Consider the following 20,953-nt stretch of genomic DNA (forward strand, 5'->3'; position numbering starts at 1 on the left):
TTTTTCAATTTAACTATAAAAAATTATTTATTTATTTTTTCTGTATAGTTGTTAAGTTAAAAAAATTTAAATTAAAATTGATTTTTAATAAAATTAGAATAAAACTATGAATTAAAATTTAATGGTTTTGAAACAATAAGAATCAAATTGGTACTCTTGAAAAAGACTAATTTTATCTTTAATCAACGATATAATAAATGTCGGTATTCGACGGTGCATGTGGGAGGGAGGGTGGAAAAAGGAAGAAAGAGCTGAGGAGCAGATTATATAAAGAATCTGTAACCAGAATCCTAGTCGTTAAATTTGATGGAGAAAGAAACACAGTAGACTGCTCAATCTATTCATGGCGGAAGTAGAATTGCTGGAAATGTTTACAAACCGAGAGCTGGAAGAAGGAGCCATTGGTTCGTCTGATTGGAATCCAACTGATGCTGTGCTGTTCGTTGGACTGAGTTTGGTGCTTGGAATCGCTTGCAGACACTTGCTGCGAGGCACTAGAGTTCCTTATACAGTTGCCTTGCTTGTTCTTGGCATAATTCTTGGATCCATTGGTTGGTGACTCTTTTTTTCCATACATTTTCATGTTCTTCCTCATTTTCTGCTCATCGTTGTTTGCTTATTGTTGCTATCGTGTAGTTTAATAATCTTCAGTTTCCATAAAATTCGGGAAACTCAATCGTTTTTAGTTGGCGTTTATCAAGACATTTTACTTGTTTTACAGATCTCCTTTTATTGTATAATTTGTTTATGAATTTTGATTTCTACTTGAGTTCCGAACTCAACTGCTTTGAAGATGAAACGACGAGTTGTATTTTCTAGGAAAGAGTTGGAATAAGTTTGACCGGTTGGAAAAGAGTTCATCGTAGGAAAATTGACTCAAGTGAGTGGATTAACGGAAGAAGTTTAAATTCAAGTATGCGAACACAACAAGATTTATATAGCGGGAGTCGATGACTGAAATTGATTTAAAGGATATGATAGATGCCTAAAATCTGAAATTTGATATAAATATTGTTTGCAAGCGAACAATCTGTTGTTGACCCATTAATGCATTTCTGAATGGTCATTTGTCAACACTTCCTACCACTCACTCGAAGTTTTCTTTTCTCAAACTGTATTAATGAGCAGAATATGGCACACATCATCGATTGGGAAAGATAGGGGATGGCATCCGTCTATGTAAGTTTGTCTCTTCATTCTAGTAACTGTCACTGTATCATTAATTTTGAAGTGTATTCCCTTGAAGTATCAGTCGTAGCTGTTAAAACAGATTCGATGCTTCTAAATTTCAGGGGCAAAAATTGATCCTGATCTATTATTGGCTGTTTTCCTTCCTGCTCTGCTGTTTGAGAGTTCCTTTTCAATGGAAGTGCACCAAATAAAGGTTGATTCATGCTTTTCAAAACCATTATCCTGTTTTTAACTAAGCTTGGTGACAAGAGAGCTATAGTTATTTGGACTGATAACTTTATATAATTCTCACTTCCTTTAATTATTTTTGTAGAATGTGTTCTAGATGAACTTCTTGTCTTCTAAGAATTCCTGACTCTCTAGAGTGGTTCTAGTAGCACCTATATTAATCTGCCTTGATGTATCTGAAATATTGTGTACAAATTGGCCATCCAAATGGGTTAATGACAGTTTTAAACTTTCTTTTAAGGGCAACTGAACCGCTACCTTAGTTCAATGATTGCTTACTCATCTAACATAACAATTAATAGCTTCTATCAGCAGAAACAACACCTTACACATTAAAATGATGTGATGCCCCCACATTAGTTCTACAACACGCACTCTCATATACAAAAAGAAAAGAACTTGCCCTTGAGTTATTTTTTATGAACTATTTGCTAAATATATTTTTGGTGCAGAGGTGTCTGGCCCAAATGATCTTATTAGCTGGTCCAGGTGTTTTAATTTCAACGTTCTTGCTTGGATCTGCTTTCAAGGTAATACCAGACTATCAATTCAGATAGTAAGGATATTTTATGACATTAATTTTTTATGCTTTACTGCAGCTCACTTTCCCATATAATTGGAATTGGAAAACATCATTGTTGCTTGGGGGACTTCTGAGTGCCACAGATCCTGTGGCTGTAGTAGCTCTAATGAAAGAGCTAGGAGCAAGTAAAAAACTGAATACGATAATAGAAGGAGAATCCTTGATGAATGATGGGTATTAGTTTGAATTATTTTTCAACATCAATCGTTTAAATCATCTCTCTTTCAAACAAGTTGTTATATTATTAGGTTTGACTAGACTAAACATTTCAACTATTCATTATTCTGATCCTATTTTATAATACTCAGGACAGCAATTGTGGTTTATCAACTTTTTTATCAAATGGTCCTTGGAAAGAGCTTTAATTGGGGAGCTATAATCAAATATCTCACACAAGTCTCGCTGGGGGCGTATGTACCATTTTTTGTCCTTATTTTATTTGTGCATTAGGCCAGCTAATTTTTCGGAACAATATGCTTATTCAAATTTTGGTGCTGAGGTGTATGGCCCAAATGATCAGTTGGTTTAGGTGTTTTGATTTCAAGCTTCTTATTATCATTTTCCTTCTTATTCTAGTTGATCATTTGAGCCAGAACCAGTTTATCGACTTTATAATGAGATGGTCTTTGTAATCATGTTTGCCTGGTGTTTTAATGATCAGTTTGGGAATTGGTCTTGCATTTGGGATTGCATCTGTTTTATGGCTCGGGTTCATTTTCAACGACACAGTGATAGAGATTGCATTAACACTTGCTGTGAGCTATATTGCTTATTTCACTGTATGTGACTCTCTCACTCTCTTTTATGTTTATACTTGTATCAATACTGAATGATGTATCTGTTAATTAGTCTAGGCACGAATACAAATTAATACTGTTATTTGAAAGGAATTGTATATGGCTTTAGAAGTATTTTTAATTAGTTCTCAATGTATTGTGTTTAAGAAAACCCTGATTGGTGAATGGTTTGGCATTCTCTAATGGAGGAAGACTCCCTATCGCACAAGGTAACTGATAAAAGGAATGGCAATGTTCCTCCTGGCTGGTTTACTCTGAAACAATGTACAAAAATGAGTAGATGCATGAGGATGCTTATTTCAAGCTTCTATAATCAAGTCAATCAGATGTTTGCTTTGATATGGGTAAAGGAGAATGTATGAATTTTCAGGCTGACTTGTGAGTTGCCTACTCGCTGCTTCGCACTAATTTCCTTGACCTCTTTTGTTGGACCTTCAAACTGTTGTCAAGGAGATCAAAGATGAGTTTGAGTGTGGGACTGGCATTTGACAACCTTTAGAACTTGAAATTGGGAATGAGCTGAAATTTTGGCTTTACTGAAAAATGTTTGATCCCAACAAGCAAACAGATAATTGACTGTGGGTAGGGTGCTTTGGTGTGTCGTCCTCATAGTCTTATATTCTCCATGCTTACTACCGAGGACAATATTGTATAAAACCAATTGCGTGCTGGATACTTGGAGGGACTGGAATCATAGTCTACAGAAATCTTTTAAGCATACAAATTCCTATAAGGAATGAAAAAGAGAATTAAAAACAGAAACATTCTAAGCATGGGATATAAAGACTCCCCAATTAATACTAATATTATTGAAACAGAAATGCTTGTGCTTGGGTAAGGTGAACCGCTCTTCTCAACTTCTTAGTTAAACCATCAAACTCCTTGATTACGCTCTCTTGACTTCAAAAACCCAAACCAAGAGCACCCTCGGGAACAAAGCAAGCCTCTATAGAAGCTGGAAGTATTTTCTAAAGCAGAGATAAGGCCACTTTTGAGCATAATCCAAATAAGAATACTGATCTTCTTAGGGCTCTTTGATTTCCTTATAGCTTCAAACTACTCTGAGAAATCCTTCCGAAGTTTTAACAGCTGAAACATCAATTATCCAACCCCATGAAAATTTGAAACGCTCAACCCACTGCTTCCAAATTAGCCGACAATGATGTAAACACATCAATTCCAGTATCCTACAAATTATTCTAGTACCAATCTACCAATGAAGGAAACCAGCACCCCAGTGGTTGAAAACAAAAGAAAAAGACAAGGGATCCATCCTGAGCAGATTTGGAAAGCATATTTTGAAAGGAAAAGCTTACCAAAATAATTTATGCTTTCCATGCCAAGCTTCAAAGAAGTAATCTCTCCCAACCTCCGTTGTCTAGGTATATTGACCCAAGGATGTCAAAAACAAAGAATTTTCTTTCCTATTGTATGGCAATCTTATGCCAAGCAGATTTGACTAGGCCGTACTCTCCCCCCTTGTATTCCATGAAATTATCTTCATGTCTCCAAATTATTAGCGTGAAAAAAGGGAACAAACTTGGTCAAATCATAGCCTATCAAGTTCACGGAATCATTGGATCGCATTTAATACTTTTGGGCTTAATTTCGAATAAAGAAATCCCAACTTCCTCAAAGTATTTCAAGAAATCCCAACTTCCTCAAAGTATTTCAAGAAATCCATACGGTTAGAATCAGTGACGGGCATCGAACTCCTCAATAGATTTTAAAGTTGATCCTTGATGAGCCAATCTTGAAACTAGGACCATTAATATTAAGATTAAGCTCATTGTGAGGAGCCTCTAAACTAGGTGCTGTAATAACTTCATTTGATAGTGTCATAAATTCCAAATTTTAATGCATCTTCAATATTCCCAAAGCTTAGCTCTTTAGTTTCCTAGTAATTTCTCTCTGATTCAATGCTACTCTTGCTGAAATCAGAAACATTGCTGAAATCAAAATTTATTATTGTAGACATGAGATCCTTTTGGTTGGGTTGGTGCCTCATCTTCCCCTCCCTTTTTTATTTTTCTTTTTCGGTTTCTTCAATACCTCATTCTACCGTGACTGATTAATTAATTATAGTTTTATTATTTTTTTTTTTTATAAAGATAATCAACACATCATACTATTGAAGGAGTGTTTGTTCTTTGTGATTCTATTGATCTTTCTCTCTTCTCTTTCTTCTTTCTTCTTTTAACAAATTAACATTTATAACCAAACTGTTATCAACATTATTTTTAGTAGTAATATTTGAACTTGGTTCTTTTCAATCATTTATTTATTAGTTCTTTTGAGCTTTTCCTCGTCTCTTGCATTGGATTATTGTCATGTGCATGATAGGCTCAAGAGGGAGCTGATGTTTCTGGTGTTTTGGCGGTGATGACATTAGGAATGTAAGTTTATTTGCCTATGATACACCATCTGAATTTGGAGGATACATTTCCTGATGTTATAGTCTATTACTAGGTTTCATGCTGCAGTTGCAAGAACAGCTTTTAAGGGCGATGGTCAACAAAGCTTACATCATTTTTGGTATATTGTTCCACTGTGATTATTATTTCTCTTTATCAATTGATCTAACTAGATCATTATTAATATAAAAAGCTTATCTTTCATGGTTCCAATGATTCATGCATCATGGACAGATGGTTCTTATGTTCTTTGATGAGTTTAGTTCTCTCATATATCCTTTTTGTGATATGTGAGAGTGCTAAATAATGGTAAAATAAATATGGATTAATTTCACCTTAATTTTGTATTTCTAATGGTCATTATAAATAACCTTAGTATCTGAATGGTGTCTTTGGTATGAAAAAAATTATATTTCGCATTAATATTATATTTATTATTGTCAATGTAAATTATCATGCTTGCTTTTCATATTAATTTTCAGAGAGATTTGAGAGAGGTACATGTGCCTTTTATAATAACTAACTAAATTTCTAGATATTAGGTAAGATTAAATCTGAATAAATCTCTAGATACTAAGTAACTATAAATCTAAATAAATCCCTAAATACTAGGAAACAATACATAAAAATTAGGGAGGTTAGCTATTTTCCTTTATTTAATAGGACACAAATATCTCCTAACTTAAGGCTAGGAATAACACAAATATTCCTAAAATCAAAGTCATTCCTTCAACACTCCTCCTCTCGTTGAGAAATAGATATCATCCATTTTCTGTTTGGATACTAACTCATGAAACATTGAACTATGAAGTCCTTTTATTTGTATATCTATTCGTTGAAGTTGTGAGGACACAACACTAATGCATACTATCCCCTTCTCTAATTTCTCCTTGTTAAAATGTCAATTAATTTCAATATGTTTTGTCCTATCACGTTGGATAGGAGTATAAGAGTATGTGCAATATTGATAGCTGATTTGTTGTCGCAATATAACTTTATCGGACCTTCCCCCTTAATCTTTAAGTCATCAAGGATTATCTTCAATCATAAGAGTTCACATAACTCTTGTCCAATATCTTGAAATTCTGATTCGACAGGATATAGTCACCACATTTTGCTTTTTCTCTATGTTACCAAATTACCTCCAAGAAAAGTACAATGCCCCATTGTAGTGTTAGGATCGCACAACAACGCATACGCTCGATCTAGATGAACACAAAGAACAGGATAGAGAAAATGCAAGGAGAACTCTGGCTAAAGGATTTATATTGATGACTTCAAGTATGTACAGTAATAGAGAATACAAAGAATATAGAGAATACAGAAAGTACATTTTCAAAGCTCTGCTGAGTGGATATATATATTGTTTAGCTTACGATATTTAGCTTTACCAGATATAACCATCTACTGTATATAACTATTTACCATATGTAGCTTTACCCGATATAGCTTTTTACTATACATAGCTATTTACTATTTATGACAATTTACTTTATATGTCATTTACCAAATATAGCTTTACTATGTATAACCGTTGACTCAACCATAAATAAGCAGTAAGCTCCATAACCTAACAATTCTCCCTTGGGAGATCACTCCACTGCACCATACCAATTGAGGTTTTGCACAATCTCAATATTCCAACATCAACACATTTTGTCAACATGTTTGTTGGATTCTTTACACCCTCTATCTTCTCAAAACACATCACCATCTTCCACTAACCTGCAAGTGAAATGGTATCGCCTTCCGTGTTTTATCTTTAAATGATAGACCGAGTTCCTTACCAACTGTATGACACTCTGACTATCTCTATAAAGAATCTTTTCGTGCTGCTTCTTGCCCAATTCTTCCAGATAGTCAGTCATCCATATCGTCTTCTTTCCAGCTTCAGCTATTGCCACGTACTCAGCCTCAGTACAACGCATTTTTGAAGCCTAGACGTCCCATCATCTATGGCTTGCTCCCACTTGGTTGTATCCTCCAACTGTATGGCCTCCTCAAAGGGTTGTGGTTCCCTTTCATCAGTAACAGATAGTGTAANACCATAAATAAGCAGTAAGCTCCATAACCTAACAATTCTCCCTTGGGAGATCACTCCACTGCACCATACCAATTGAGGTTTTGCACAATCTCAATATTCCAACATCAACACATTTTGTCAACATGTTTGTTGGATTCTTTACACCCTCTATCTTCTCAAAACACATCACCATCTTCCACTAACCTGCAAGTGAAATGGTATCGCCTTCCGTGTTTTATCTTTAAATGATAGACCGAGTTCCTTACCAACTGTATGACACTCTGACTATCTCTATAAAGAATCTTTTCGTGCTGCTTCTTGCCCAATTCTTCCAGATAGTCAGTCATCCATATCGTCTTCTTTCCAGCTTCAGCTATTGCCACGTACTCAGCCTCAGTACAACGCATTTTTGAAGCCTAGACGTCCCATCATCTATGGCTTGCTCCCACTTGGTTGTATCCTCCAACTGTATGGCCTCCTCAAAGGGTTGTGGTTCCCTTTCATCAGTAACAGATAGTGTAATGAAGGTACATACATATCTGGTACTCTGATAGTACTGAATGATCTTTTCAACACTGGTTCAGGTGCCACTTGCTCCACTGCTGATTCCTCTGCGGTAGTCTTAGGAGTTTCATGAGTATCTGCTACAACATCATTAGGTGAGTTTTCTTGCAACTCAAGCTCAACTCCCACTTGCTTCGTGGTATTGGAACCTTGCTCCACCTCTGGTTCCTTAGCAGTAGTCTCAGGAGTTTCATGAGTATCTGTTACAACATCACTAGGTGAGTTTTCTTGCAACTCAAGCTCAACTCCCACTTGCTTCGTGGTCTTGGAACCTTGCTTCACATCTGGTTCCTCAGCAGTAGTCTCAGGAGTTTCATGAGTATTTGCTACAACATCACTAAGTGAGTTTTCCTGCAACTCAAGCTCAACTCCCACTTGCTTCGTCGAACCTTGTTCTACATATGGTTCCATTTCCAACCGCACTTTCTTCAATTCTCTAGCAGTCCTTGTGAAGCTAACTCGTTTCTGCTTGCTCATAATGCAGTTCTCACAGGGACCCACATCAACAGATTTCAAACCTTTTAAAACTCATTTCGCAGCCAGCATCTTCATTCCTTTCACGCTCATATGTCCAAGTCTATTGTGCCATAGACTTGAATATGAAGCACTTTCAGCAACAACAACTATGTTCATACACCCTGCAGTGGTGTATAAGGTTCCAGATTTTGTGCCATGTGCTACCACTGTAGCACCCTTCATAATCTTCCACGAACTCTTCCCTAACTCTGTTGCATAACCTGTGCTATCCAACTGACCAATAGAGATCAGGTTCTTCTTGAAGCTAGGAATATATCTGACATCCTTTAATGTCTACTGATTTCCTGCCGGAGTTTTTATGCAGACATCTCCTTTTTCTTTAATCTCCAAATCTTTGTTGTCGGCAAGATACACCTTCTCGAAATTTCCAGACTTGAAATTCCGGAACAACTCTTTATTTGGGGACGAATGAAAAGATGCACCTGAATCCAAAATCCAGGATTCAATAGAACTGTCCACGCTGAGGATTAGAACATCCCCAATGTCTTCGGCTGAATTTATAGAATCATCGTCATCTCCAGATTTGTGATTCTGCTTCCTCTTTGGTATTGTACAACCTGTCCGAAAGTGACCTTTTTCTCCACAATTCCAAAACGTTACATTTGGTCTATTTAGAGATTTTTCTCGATTCTTTGATTTTGATCGCCCTTTNTGTTGGTCAACACTGAGAGCACTACCAGATAAATTTCCAATTTCTCGTTTGCGAATACTTTCGCTGAGAACTACATCTCGAATTTCATCAAACTTTAGTTTATCAGATCCTTGTGAACTGCTGATTGCGGCAACAATAGTATCCCACGACTCGGGTAAAGACGACATCAAAATCAATGCTTTAATTTAATCCTCGAAATTAATTTCCACCGAACTTAGTTGACTTACGATCATATTGAATTCATTTATATGATCAACAACAAATCCACCTTCAGACATCTGTAGATTGAACAATCTCCGCATCAAATACACCTTGTTCATAGCCGACGGTTTTTCGTACATATTCGACAGCGCGTTCAACAGATCTGACGTTGTCTTCTACTTGATGATATTGAACACCACGTTTTTTGATAGTGTCAACCGGATAAGCCTTAAGGCTTGTCGATCCTTGAGCTTCCACTGCTCCGTGGTCATGGTATCCGGCATCACCCCCAACAGGGTTCGTGAAGATCTTTCTGATACAATCTTCAATCTGCATTTTCCAGAAACCGAAATCGGATCCATCGAACTTCTCAATTCCAATCTTTGAACTTTCCATCTTCACAGATCGTGGTAACTTCTGCCTAGCTTTGATACCAGTTGTTAGGATCACACAACTACGCACACACTCGATCTAGATGAACACAAAGAACAGGATAGAGAAAATGCAAGGAGAATTCTAGCTAAAGAGCTAAAGGATTTATATTGATGACTCCAAGTATGTACAGTAAGAGAGAATACAGAGAATACAGAAAGTACATTTTCAAAGCTCTGCTGGAGGAAATATATATATGGTTTAGCTTACTATATTTAGCTTTACCAGATATAACCATCTACTATATATAATTATTTACCATATATAGCTTTATATAGTTTTTTACTATATACATAGGTATTACTATTTATGACAATTTACTTTATATGTCATTTACCAAATATAGCTTTACGTACAATTTACTTTATATGTCATTTACCAAATATAGCTTTACCATGTATAACCGTTGACTCAGCTATAAATAAGCAGGCTCCATAACCTAACATAGATCTTCTTCCACTATTGAGCCAGCATAGTCAAGATTGGTGTAAACTTCCAATGCAAGAGAATTCTTTCGTTTGAACAAAATTCCTTTTCCTGAAGTTCCTTTCAGGTATCGCAATACTCTATATGTTGCTTGAAGGTGAGGCTTTTGCGGATCATGCATGAATTGACTAATTACACTCCTCGAGGATGCTATGTCTACTCGATTGTGAGCTAGATATATAAAGATCTCTATTAACCTCTAGCATATTTCTCTATATACTGCAAGCTCTTCTTTTGACTCTCACAATTTTTTATCGTTTTTTCTTGTTTCTAAAAATAAATCCATCACATATTTCTATTGTGATATGAAAATACCCTAAGTTCTTTGATCTCAATTTCTTTCATCAATTTTTAACTGAGTTCAAGTTTTTCTTCTTCATTATCTCCATTGATTATGATGTCATCTACATATACTACTCCCTTTGATTTTGAATGCTTGACAGAGAGATTGTGACCTCCTTGACTTTTCTTATACTCATAGTCTTTCATTACATTTGTGAATCTTCCAAACCATGCCCTTTGATGATTTTTTTTAGTCCATACAGGGCCTTTCTCAATATGCACCGTTCACATATTGAGCTTTCAAATCTTGGAGGATGCTCATGTAGATTTTCTCATTTAGACTGCGATGAAGAAATGCATTCTTCACATTATACTATGAAAGCTCCAAATTTAAGTTGGCAACCAAGTATAACAATATTCTTACGGTGTTCATCTTCGCAATCGGGCCAATTGTCTCCTAGTAATCTATACCGTAAACTTGAGTGTATCCCTTAGCTTCTAACCTTGTCTTATACCTTTCCAACGTTCCATCAGCCTTGTACTTTACTGTGAAAAGTCACCTACACCCAACTATATTTTTTCTTTTTGGCCTATCCACAACTTTCCATTTGTTATTTTTTCAAGGGCCTGCATTTCTTCTGTCATAGCATCCTTCCATTCTCCTTTGGATAAAGCTTTAGAAACTGTATTAGGTATAACAATTTAATTTAGACTCACAATGAAACTCTTGTGTGGTGGGGATGTCTTTCAAGAGATATAGTTTGTTAAGGAGTATAAAGGCCATTTTATGCATTATCTAGCGGGTTTTCAAACACCTATGGGTCTATCATCTATTGGTAACCGTGTTGCATCCTTATTTTGAATGATGTTTGGACTTGTATCAGTACTGAAATGACTGTCCTTCTAGCATATACTTGAGAAAACAATGGATCTGGAAATGGAGGTGGAACGTATGGTTCAGTTGGTGATTCTATGGTAGTAGGGGAGGACTCGTAATTTACGATAGTAGGTACTCATAATTAGATTCGGTAACAAGCATGGACTTAATAACTGGTTCTGTGTGCTGGTTATTCAGTGTGTCCGCGGGGTTCAATAGTTTCCAAAGGACCTTCTTCAATCTCCGTGTTCTCCATCTAAAGAGAAGCCTTAGAGTACAATGGCCTTTGCTCTGTGATATGTCACATCAATTGAAGTGTAAGACTTCCTAGATGTAGGATGTAACATTTGTACCATTTTGTGGTCGAAGTGCACCCAAATATGCAGGGTGTGAGACCATTTGATGTCTGAAAGTGAGGATGAAATTGGTTGAGGACTAATATTAGGCTTAGGTTATTCCGGACAAAAGATGGGAAATGATTAATCATGGGAGTTGCAGAAAGACTCCCTCCCCCTAGTAAGTTTTTGACATATTTTCGTAAAAAAGCAATACTCGGGTATTGTTTAAAAGGTGTTCATTTGTCATTTCGACCACTCCATTTTCTACTGTGTAATAACACACAAAGAATAATGGATAATGCCTTGAAATCAGAAATATGGAGATAAGGTTGGAGTGAAATAATTTCTAGCATTGTCAGAGTTTTGATTTTGATTCTAAATTGGGTCTGAATCATTGAGTGGAAGACAAAAATAATATGACTAAATCTAATTTTTGTTTGAGAAGAAACAGCCATGTGACCCGAGTACAATCATCAATTAATTTGAGAAACCAATGAGCACTAAAAATACTTGGAACAGTTGAGTGTCCCCAAATATATGGAACAATTCCGCACTTATCACAATGAAAATTAGAGACTAGAGTTCTTGAAACAAATTTGGAAATATGACTCTTAAAACTCTAAATGAGGAATGACCCATGCGACAGTGATGTAATCAAATTGCATTATTATTGGAGGAACTAAGAAATGACACGGGCACTAGGTTAGTTTCTCTCTCAAGTAATTGCAAGTAGTACAAGTCATTCAATTCCTTAGTAAGTCCAATCGTCCATCTCGAGATCTGGTCTTGAAAAACACATGATAAAGAGAAAATAACACTGTAGTGACTGCCATGGACAAACTTTTGTATGGAAAAGAAACTATTCGATAGTTTTGAGGTGTATGACATTGTTAAAGATCATGTATTTGTTTAGATTGCTGTCAGTTAGTATCTAATTAAATCTCAGTTAGGAGTTAGTTAGATCTAGTTTTTTATTTGATTTAGTTTTGATTTGATTAGATTTTATTTGATTTGTTTACTGGTTTGTTACCAGATTTTCTCCAGATTTTTAGGTAGATTTTCTGAATATCTTTTGTATTCTCTGTATAAATATGGAGCATTCTTGCTCTTCATAATTCAATCTTCTCATCAATCATTCAATCAATCCCTATTTCACTAACAGACATTTTTGCCCTTCTAATTTTTTGATTACTTTTTGGACATTGTTTATATGTTTTAAAATATTGTGAGTGAGGGGTCATGTGATCAGTTGCACCAGTGTCTATAATCCAAGAGTTGACTTGACTTATCTCTGAAGAGTTTATGTAAAAAGTGATTGGAGACATACCTAAGATTGTCAAGGCACTGAAACTTGATGGTTTGTTTAGCAAGTCCAAGAACATATTCAATCTCTCAATCTCTTCATTATTGAATCCACTAGTCTACACATGTAGCAGCTTTTGATTTGGACTCTTTTGCAATGTATTCTCGTGCTTTCATCATTCTCCCTTGTTTTCCAAACTACGAATGGACGCAAGTGAGCTTGCAGATTGATGGATGAATGGATTGATAGTAGGCTAGCTGCTACACTTGCGGTGAATGAATCTGAGAATTCTAATGCTAATGATGCGGCTTTCCTACTATGAATACTCTTTTATGTGATCACTGATTGCTGTGAAAATGTTATATAAAGGCTATGAATGAAACTTGGTTAAGTCGGAAGATTGATAGCTATGAAGGCTTCGACTAAATTTGGTAAAATGGAAGATCTGTAGTTTTGAAGGTTATGCAAATTAATCATACCTCCCTGACTTTGATACCATGTTGCAAATTTAAATATCTTGCTTGCATTTCATATTAATTTTTAGAGAGGTACATGTGCCTTTTATAATATAGAAAAACTAACTAAATCCATAGATGCTCGGTAACAATAAATCTAAATAAATCCGTAGATACTAGATAACAGTAAATCAAAATAAATCCCTTGATACTCGGTAGCACAGATAAATTAGGAAGGTCAACTACTTCCCTTATTTAATGAAATTACATAAATATCTCCTAACTTAAAGGCTAGGAATTACACAATAGTTCTTAAATCAAGGTCATTCCTTCAACCTTTATAGTGGTTAATACTTTCTTTTCATTTTGACACACATGCATGTTAATATAGGTTGACCAGGTCACATCCAATTTGTTTTACTTGCAAATTGACACATAGACTAATTTCTTATTTGAATTATCTTTTTTCCAGGGAAATGGTTGCATACATAGCGAATACATTAATTTTCATATTGAGGTGAGAGCTTGATTTGAGCATGCTTGTTTCTCTTCTCTTTGGTGATAACATAATGGTTGGCATGAGTAGATGTATCATTCTTATTGCAAACTTATTTGGTTGTATTGTGAATGCTCCACCACTTTTATGCGTTGACATGCCAATGGTGAACACGTTAATTTTAGATTGCAAGGAAATTATCCCTGACTTGAACAGTCACTAAGTTTGTGAATGTGATATAATCTAATACTAATTAGACCATGAGTGAGTTAACATATGGATGGTTTTATGCGATAGTTAGAATTTGTGCGAGTAAAGAAGCAAATGAGCGAGGGTAAAGGAGTACTAGAGTGCATTCTCTCAAAATGTCCATATTTGTGTTTTCATAATAGAAATTTCCTTTTTCCTTTATTTGCTCCTCTCCTGTCTTGTGTGCTAATTTCTTCAACATGATCCCATGGTTTCTCCAGCATTTATTGGAGAAATCTTTAGGGGTTAACAGAGAGAACCTTCATAGAGATGGTAGTATACATGGAAGCTCATGGAATCAAGTAGCTCTATGCTTTTTTTTTTCAGGAGATGCACATCCTTCTCGAGAAATATGTTTCTTCTTACTAAAAAAGCTTTAATCATGATTTTTCTTAAACGAGGAACTATAGCATAAACCTCCTCGATGATAGATCAGATGGAGTCAAAGTGCCATCTAGACTTTGGAAGAGCCGGTCGAGAAATCTTTCTATTTGATCCTGTGCAGTAAAGAGCAATATGTTGTAGCTTTGAAGGAATCCAAACTTTGGAAGAGGACGGTCATGGAATCTTCCAATTTGAGGTCGAGCAGCAATAGTATGTGGATGGAATTCACTTATAAGAGAAGAAAGGGTTTCCTTAAAAAGAAATAAAAACTTTTACTAAGAAATAACCCGTATGAGCACTTAGAGAAAATACATTCCTACATAACCTCACCTTCACCCATTTACGATTTCATTCACTTGCATAAGCTGTCTTACTCTCACCTATTTTCTATTGCACTCTCTTGTGTAAGATATGAGTACAAGCTTCTTATTTATAATTAAAAGTTTCTTTGTGGCGTAAGAGTAAAAAAAAAAAAAAAAAAAAAAAAAAAAAAAAAAAAAAAAAAAAAAAAAAAAAAAAANATTCTAGACCTTTTATGGAGCCTAATGCTCTTTAGATTTTTTCCTGGAAGTCTAACCAAATCCAAAGACTCCTTGGAGTCCAAAACATATTATTAAATCTGAGATATTTATTTAGAATCATTAAGATATCTCTAGAGAAGTTAGTGTTGTATATTTATTTTAACACAATATAAGGGCATATTTATTTGGAGTCTTTTCGAGTTTAAACCTAACATAAATATTAACTAAACAGAACATTAACTTTTCTGGGGCATTTAACTTTCCACAAAACATGAACTATACTTTTCGGTATAGAAGAGCCACCTGAAAAACTTTAGACAATAAACTAACTGAAAAGCTACTCCCATTCAAATTCTAACTACTTTGGTCTTCTCTTTCAACAACTGAAACACCTATAACCAACTTGGTAAATCAAAAAAATCACTCACGTACTAATCTTTTATCTTTCTTTTCACATAAACTATCCATGATATTGAATTATTCTAGCTTCAAATTCTGCCATATCTTTATTTTGTGAAATTTCAAAAAGACTAGGAATTTTCTTCCTGAGCTTTATTTTCTCCCTGTGCGCGTTACTATACCATCTCACTCTTGGATTTTTTTTTCACCCTTTAATTCCTTTAGGATGTGACAAGAAACACCTTACAAAACGTTGGCATACTGTCTTATCATAGAATAAGGATTGAGTAATTCATGATACGTCTGAGATTGGCTAATTTTATACCTGGCTCCGTTTACTTGTTTCCTCTGGCCATTTGCCCATCGTTTGGAGGTAAACCTTTTTATTTGTTATGAGGTTTGAAAAAATTGTCCTTTCTTAGGACCTTTCCTACTTCTCTACATCAATTTAGGACTTATAGCCTATGAGATAGTCATTTTTCATTGTATTTCGTGGTGTAAATCTGCCTACTCTTCTCAGTCTAATACGTAGCTATTTAGTTCTGATGAAATAAAACCCACGAGCTAGTTAGTTCATGTTACTTCTTGCCTTCAAAGCATTTATAGGGTGCAAGAGTTTCCATTATATGTCCTTTTACTCCAGTCTCTTATTTAAATTTTCTTCACTGTGTTCAACGAAAGTTACTTCCTCCTAAAAGTAATTTTCTTTTGCAGTGGAGTCGTTATAGCTGAAGGAGTTCTTGGAAGCGAAGGAATTCTTAATGATGGTAAGGCTCTCGGTTCATAAAAGCTTTCTTCTTTCCTGACTAGTACAGATATAAGCCCCATGTAACTTGGGAATTGTAAATAATGGGTATGTTATGACACACTCTTATTATGACGGGCCTTGGTGATTTAAGATGGTATCAAAGCATAAAACCTCATGTAACTTTGGGAATTGAAAATTATGGATATAATGTTACTCATCTTAATATAATAGGCTTTAGTGATTTAACATGATACTAGAGCATAAAATAAATTTACTGTTACTCATCAACTTAAGCGTTTAAATTCAATAGTGATTAAATATGGAACCGCGTGCATATTTAATCACTATTGTCATGTCTTCCCGTGTATATTTACTGTTGTTCAGACTCTTGTCATGTCTGTTTTTCTCCAAAAGCTTGATTGGAACCGCGTGCATCACCATATCTGCTGTCAGATTAGAAGGGAATTGACAATTAAAACTAAACAGAACTAAAATATTTCTCCAAAATACTCTGCATTTTTTCTTTTGAAATGCCTCAAGAATAGAAAGGAAGATAAAGAAAGAAAATACGTTTGGGGAAACGGGTTGTTTTAGTTTAGTTGAAGGCCTCAAATCATTAATCTCTCTCTGGTTTATCTATTACTTATTTCTTCAAGGATATTTGTAAACATTTGGATGCATGTACATCCCTGGCTTTGTATCTTTCTGTTTTCTAACCATCTTTTCACTCCTATTTGTTTGAGAAAAACAATCTTCAAACGTTTTGGAGTTTGTATCCTTTGAACATTTTTGTTCCTTTTTATTTATCAATGTAAATATCATGTCTTGTTAAAAAAAAAAAAAAAAAAAAAAAAAAAAAAAAAAAAAAAAAAAAAAAAAAANAAATTGAGGAGAGAGAGTGAGGTAAGACTTAGTTGAGAAGGGTTGTGATATACTAGTACTTTTATTACTATCTTAAATATATTTAATGGGTGGATTTTGTCATTTTATTTTTCCAAGGCTCAAACTACCATTTTTATGTCACAGGAGCATCATGGGGCTTCCTCATTCTGCTTTATGCATATGTGCAAGCATCTCGAGTAATGGTTGTTGGAGTACTATATCCATTTCTGCGGTATTTTGGATATGGATTAGATTGGAAAGAAGCCACAATACTGACTTGGTCAGGTCTGCGTGGAGCTGTTGCTCTGGCACTTTCACTGTCAGTGAAGGCAAGCTTTTCAAATCAATGCTAATACTGCTGCATCTTCATTACATGTTTATAAACTGATCATCTTCTCACCTAAGTAATCATCAATATGTTTTCCCACTTGCTAGCACTTCAATTTTGTTGGTGACAACTAAAATATTTCACAAGTCACTAGGATTGAAAAACTAAAAATTCAAGTTCTTGGAATTTTTAACTCGATAGAAAACAAAAGAAAAGGTGTGAAAGTAACCAATAGATCAAATGAATCTCTTCACAGACAATTTGCATCTATGTAAATTGTTGAAGTATGAGTAACAATTGAATGACAATTCGTATAATTCAAGATAAAGTGTAAAGGATATGGCACGAAGTTACATTTCAACCTTTGCAAGTTAACATTTTGATACTATCAAGTTGATATCTTGTTGACATAATATGACCAGACGTAGTCAAATCTAATAGTTTTAGCTTCTGAGCTAGCAGTAGTTATCGTAGTACAAGATCAATAAATGCTTATTTTTATTTATTTTTACTTGTTCAAATATTATCAGTACACACTGGAATTCGTTAATTAACTTAGATTTAAGCTTAGCTTACCCACGTTTTGAGGATAAAATAAGGATAAAGTTCATTCTAACTTAAGATTTTAAGCTTCAGGGATTAGTGATAATTGAACATTCATCTAATGCCCCCTTGGCCAACGGATCTTCTGGTCTTCTGGATGTTTGTTCTACGTACTTGTGTGACAACTCAGAAATCTGGGATGTAAATGGAAGACCTTTCGTTTATGACCATAGTCCTATGCTCGAAGATATTATTAGCAATATTCTTATATACCCTCTAACTTGTAAACTCTTGTTATTTCAGCGATCAAGTGACCAGTCATTGTACATCAGTTCAGAAACTGGAACTCTGGTTAGTAGTTGGAGCTTTTAATGTTTACACCTGACTTTATATTAATATTGGAAGAAAAATTGGGGATTAAAGATAGGCACTTTTCTCCGTCACAGTTTGTTTTTTTCACGGGTGGAATCGTATTCATGACACTTATTGTAAATGGTTCGACCACACAATTCATTTTACATCTTCTACATATGGACAAGCTCTCCGTGGCTAAGGTAAAACTCTGTTTGATCTTTTAAGTGCAACTTTTGAATTTCTCCCCCCCTCATTGATGGAGTCCTTTGGTTTATATCTTCCTTCTCTCTGTCTGCTGGTTCTAATTCTATTTTGTAATGATATTTTTGCATTTCAGTTATTTATTGGTAAACATGTAGATTATTGAATCTTTGAAAAAGGAATGCATCATCAAAGTTCTTCATTTCAGTACCCTACACGACAGATGCCTTGCAGGGATGTTTTGACAGCTTTCACTATAGCCATATAGACCGCCACCTAATTCCCTCAACCATCCATTTACTTCTTTTATTCATACTTCAGTGCTATAAATCGCTGACACTCGCATAATGGAAAAATGCCGACCCACTTGTACACACTTCTGACACGCTTTTTTGCGTGTCTATCTATTATTATAAAAGCCAGGACACAAACATTTCAAAGACACGCTAATGAATTTATTTTTTATAAAAAAAAGTTGAGTTTTAAAAGTTTAACGGGGCCATTTAAAAAAAAAAACAAAGCCCAATACCAAGTGAATAACTAAGCCCAATGAGTATTTAGCCCTAAAAAGCAGGTTTTCAACCTTTCTCATCATCTCCAACCTCCATCATCCACCATCCCCTAGGTCTCTACTGCTGTTATCCACGAAAAAACAATTGGATATTGTTAGATGTTGGTGGTTATTTCATCTTTAATCTTTATAATGTTTTTAATGAACTGTATGATGTTTAAAGGTAGAAATTTACATTAAAAGCATTAAATATTCATACTATGTCTAAGTATGCACACACACATTTTTTTTTTTAAACTAATGTGTCTCCAACGTGTGGTGTCTTTTTTTGAAAATTGACTTGTCGCATGTTTGTGCTTGTGTTTCTTAGCTTTAATACCCCTTGCATTTATACTTTAGATTTTTTTTTTTTTTTTTACTTGTGGGCTTGGAAATTGGCATGCCTAGTGTCACAAGCACAGCGATTGTGTGATACATACTATCCTCATTGAGTGAGTGAATCAACTCTCACTTGGATTTTCTATCTTGTAGCCTCTACCCTGCTCTTGGAAATAGTTTTAGAAAAGGAGGCTAGAGGAAGTTTTGGAAAGAATTTTTGAGAAAATAGATGTTGTACGCTAGCAAGTAATAAGAGACAATAACAATGTTGATAACATATAACCCAAGTAGGAAGATTTGACAACTAGTTGTAGCCTTCTATAATACATTATAAGGCAAAGTGTATTTGGCAGGTGTAAACATCTCAACTGGTGAGGAGTCATACGCCAACAAAACTACAAGAAAAGTGAATAATATGTTAGAAGGAAAGATGTATAAGGTTTGGAACAAGCATGTGGCCATGTGAAACACGACCTGGATAAACATGACTCTGAGATTCTTCCTCACATAATTGGTCGACATCCCTGTCAACTGACTCTACTCAAACTCATCAATATGTAGTGGCTGATTTTAGGTCTTCAGCAGCTCCCAACTTATCTCTGCATCGGAGAAACCTTCCACTTTACTAGGAAGTCTTGCACATCTCTTCACGACTTGTTGGCTCGTCGTGTCCTCTCGCCTACTCGTCTTGTCCTCTCAACTAAGATCTTTTTTATTTCTTACGTGACAGTATTCTTCACGATGACTGAAGGCCTAAATTTCTCGTTGCGATCGAACAACCTAGTCTAGATGATAGAATTTCTAATTACTTACGTGGATGACAAGGTGAATCTTCATCCAATAAAGAAGTTAAACTCTATGGTTTTACTTTCCTAAAGTAGGAGTTGTTCTGGCCTTTGAAGGTACTTGGTTGCCTATTTGGAATTCCAAGGGACGTTGCTTCTGATCAACCCACTTTTTCATACTTTAGACACCTCTAAATTGGCGCAAGCTACCTCAAGGTTTGTTTACACTCTTTGTTGAAGTTGTAAGTTTGATGACTTTTTCCTACATAAGGATAATCAACAACATGTGGCATGTGCGGCTGTCTCTCGCACAAAATCTTGAAGGGGGTTCTTCCCATTGAGGAACTTTTTAAAAATGTGAAGTTGAACTGGGCTACGTCGAGCTCATATACTCTTCAAGTATGTTATTGAGGTGTTTGGTTTAACCATGAGTTTGGATATGGTAAGGGGGAAAAGATATTCAAGTTTGAGCCTAATAGGCTGAATAACTTTGTCTAGAAGGTCCTCGTGAATTGGCAATCTCTGTCACTAACAATGTTTCCTGGAACACCCCATAACTTAACATTCTTAAAGAATAATTGGGCTGTAATTTGTGCTAAACGCATCTTTGGTGTTGGAATAAACATTGCATATTTTGAGAATTTGTTGACAATGAGGACCACTTCGAACTCTCCAACCTTAGAGAAGTGGGTGATGAAATCGAGGGAGGCACTCTTCCATGACCTTGTAGGCATGGGCAAGAATTCTGGTAACTTTACAAACTTTGCTCTTTCAACTTTGTCATGTTGGCAGATGAGACTTGTCATGGGTC

The 20,953-nt window shown here is 35.3% G+C and overlaps 1 protein-coding gene across 3 annotated transcripts in view; it reads left to right on the forward strand.

Annotated features, from left to right (window-relative positions):
- Positions 1 to 210: 210 nt before the first annotated feature.
- The window catches only part of LOC111789292 (sodium/hydrogen exchanger 8), a 48,807-nt gene continuing 28,064 nt past the window's right edge, over positions 211 to 20,953 (forward strand). Inside the window, exons 1-14 of one of the 3 annotated variants that reach the window (XM_023670015.1) lie at positions 211 to 551; positions 1,129 to 1,179; positions 1,293 to 1,384; positions 1,872 to 1,949; positions 2,019 to 2,176; positions 2,311 to 2,412; positions 2,664 to 2,781; positions 5,143 to 5,195; positions 5,269 to 5,334; positions 13,836 to 13,880; positions 16,127 to 16,179; positions 17,187 to 17,371; positions 18,217 to 18,264; positions 18,360 to 18,467. In XM_023670015.1, the coding sequence (XP_023525783.1) occupies positions 344 to 551; positions 1,129 to 1,179; positions 1,293 to 1,384; positions 1,872 to 1,949; positions 2,019 to 2,176; positions 2,311 to 2,412; positions 2,664 to 2,781; positions 5,143 to 5,195; positions 5,269 to 5,334; positions 13,836 to 13,880; positions 16,127 to 16,179; positions 17,187 to 17,371; positions 18,217 to 18,264; positions 18,360 to 18,467 (1,365 nt within the window). In that variant the 5' untranslated portion in view covers positions 211 to 343. Of the gene's footprint in view, positions 552 to 1,128; positions 1,180 to 1,292; positions 1,385 to 1,869; positions 1,950 to 2,018; positions 2,177 to 2,310; positions 2,413 to 2,663; positions 2,782 to 5,142; positions 5,196 to 5,268; positions 5,335 to 13,835; positions 13,881 to 16,126; positions 16,180 to 17,186; positions 17,372 to 18,216; positions 18,265 to 18,359; positions 18,468 to 20,953 lie in introns of those variants that run through there. The other 2 variants (XM_023670029.1, XM_023670022.1) reach the window with 2 other exon arrangements.

This window comes from Cucurbita pepo, chromosome LG01 (assembly GCF_002806865.2).
Source record: "Cucurbita pepo subsp. pepo cultivar mu-cu-16 chromosome LG01, ASM280686v2, whole genome shotgun sequence".
NCBI lineage: Eukaryota > Viridiplantae > Streptophyta > Magnoliopsida > Cucurbitales > Cucurbitaceae > Cucurbita > Cucurbita pepo.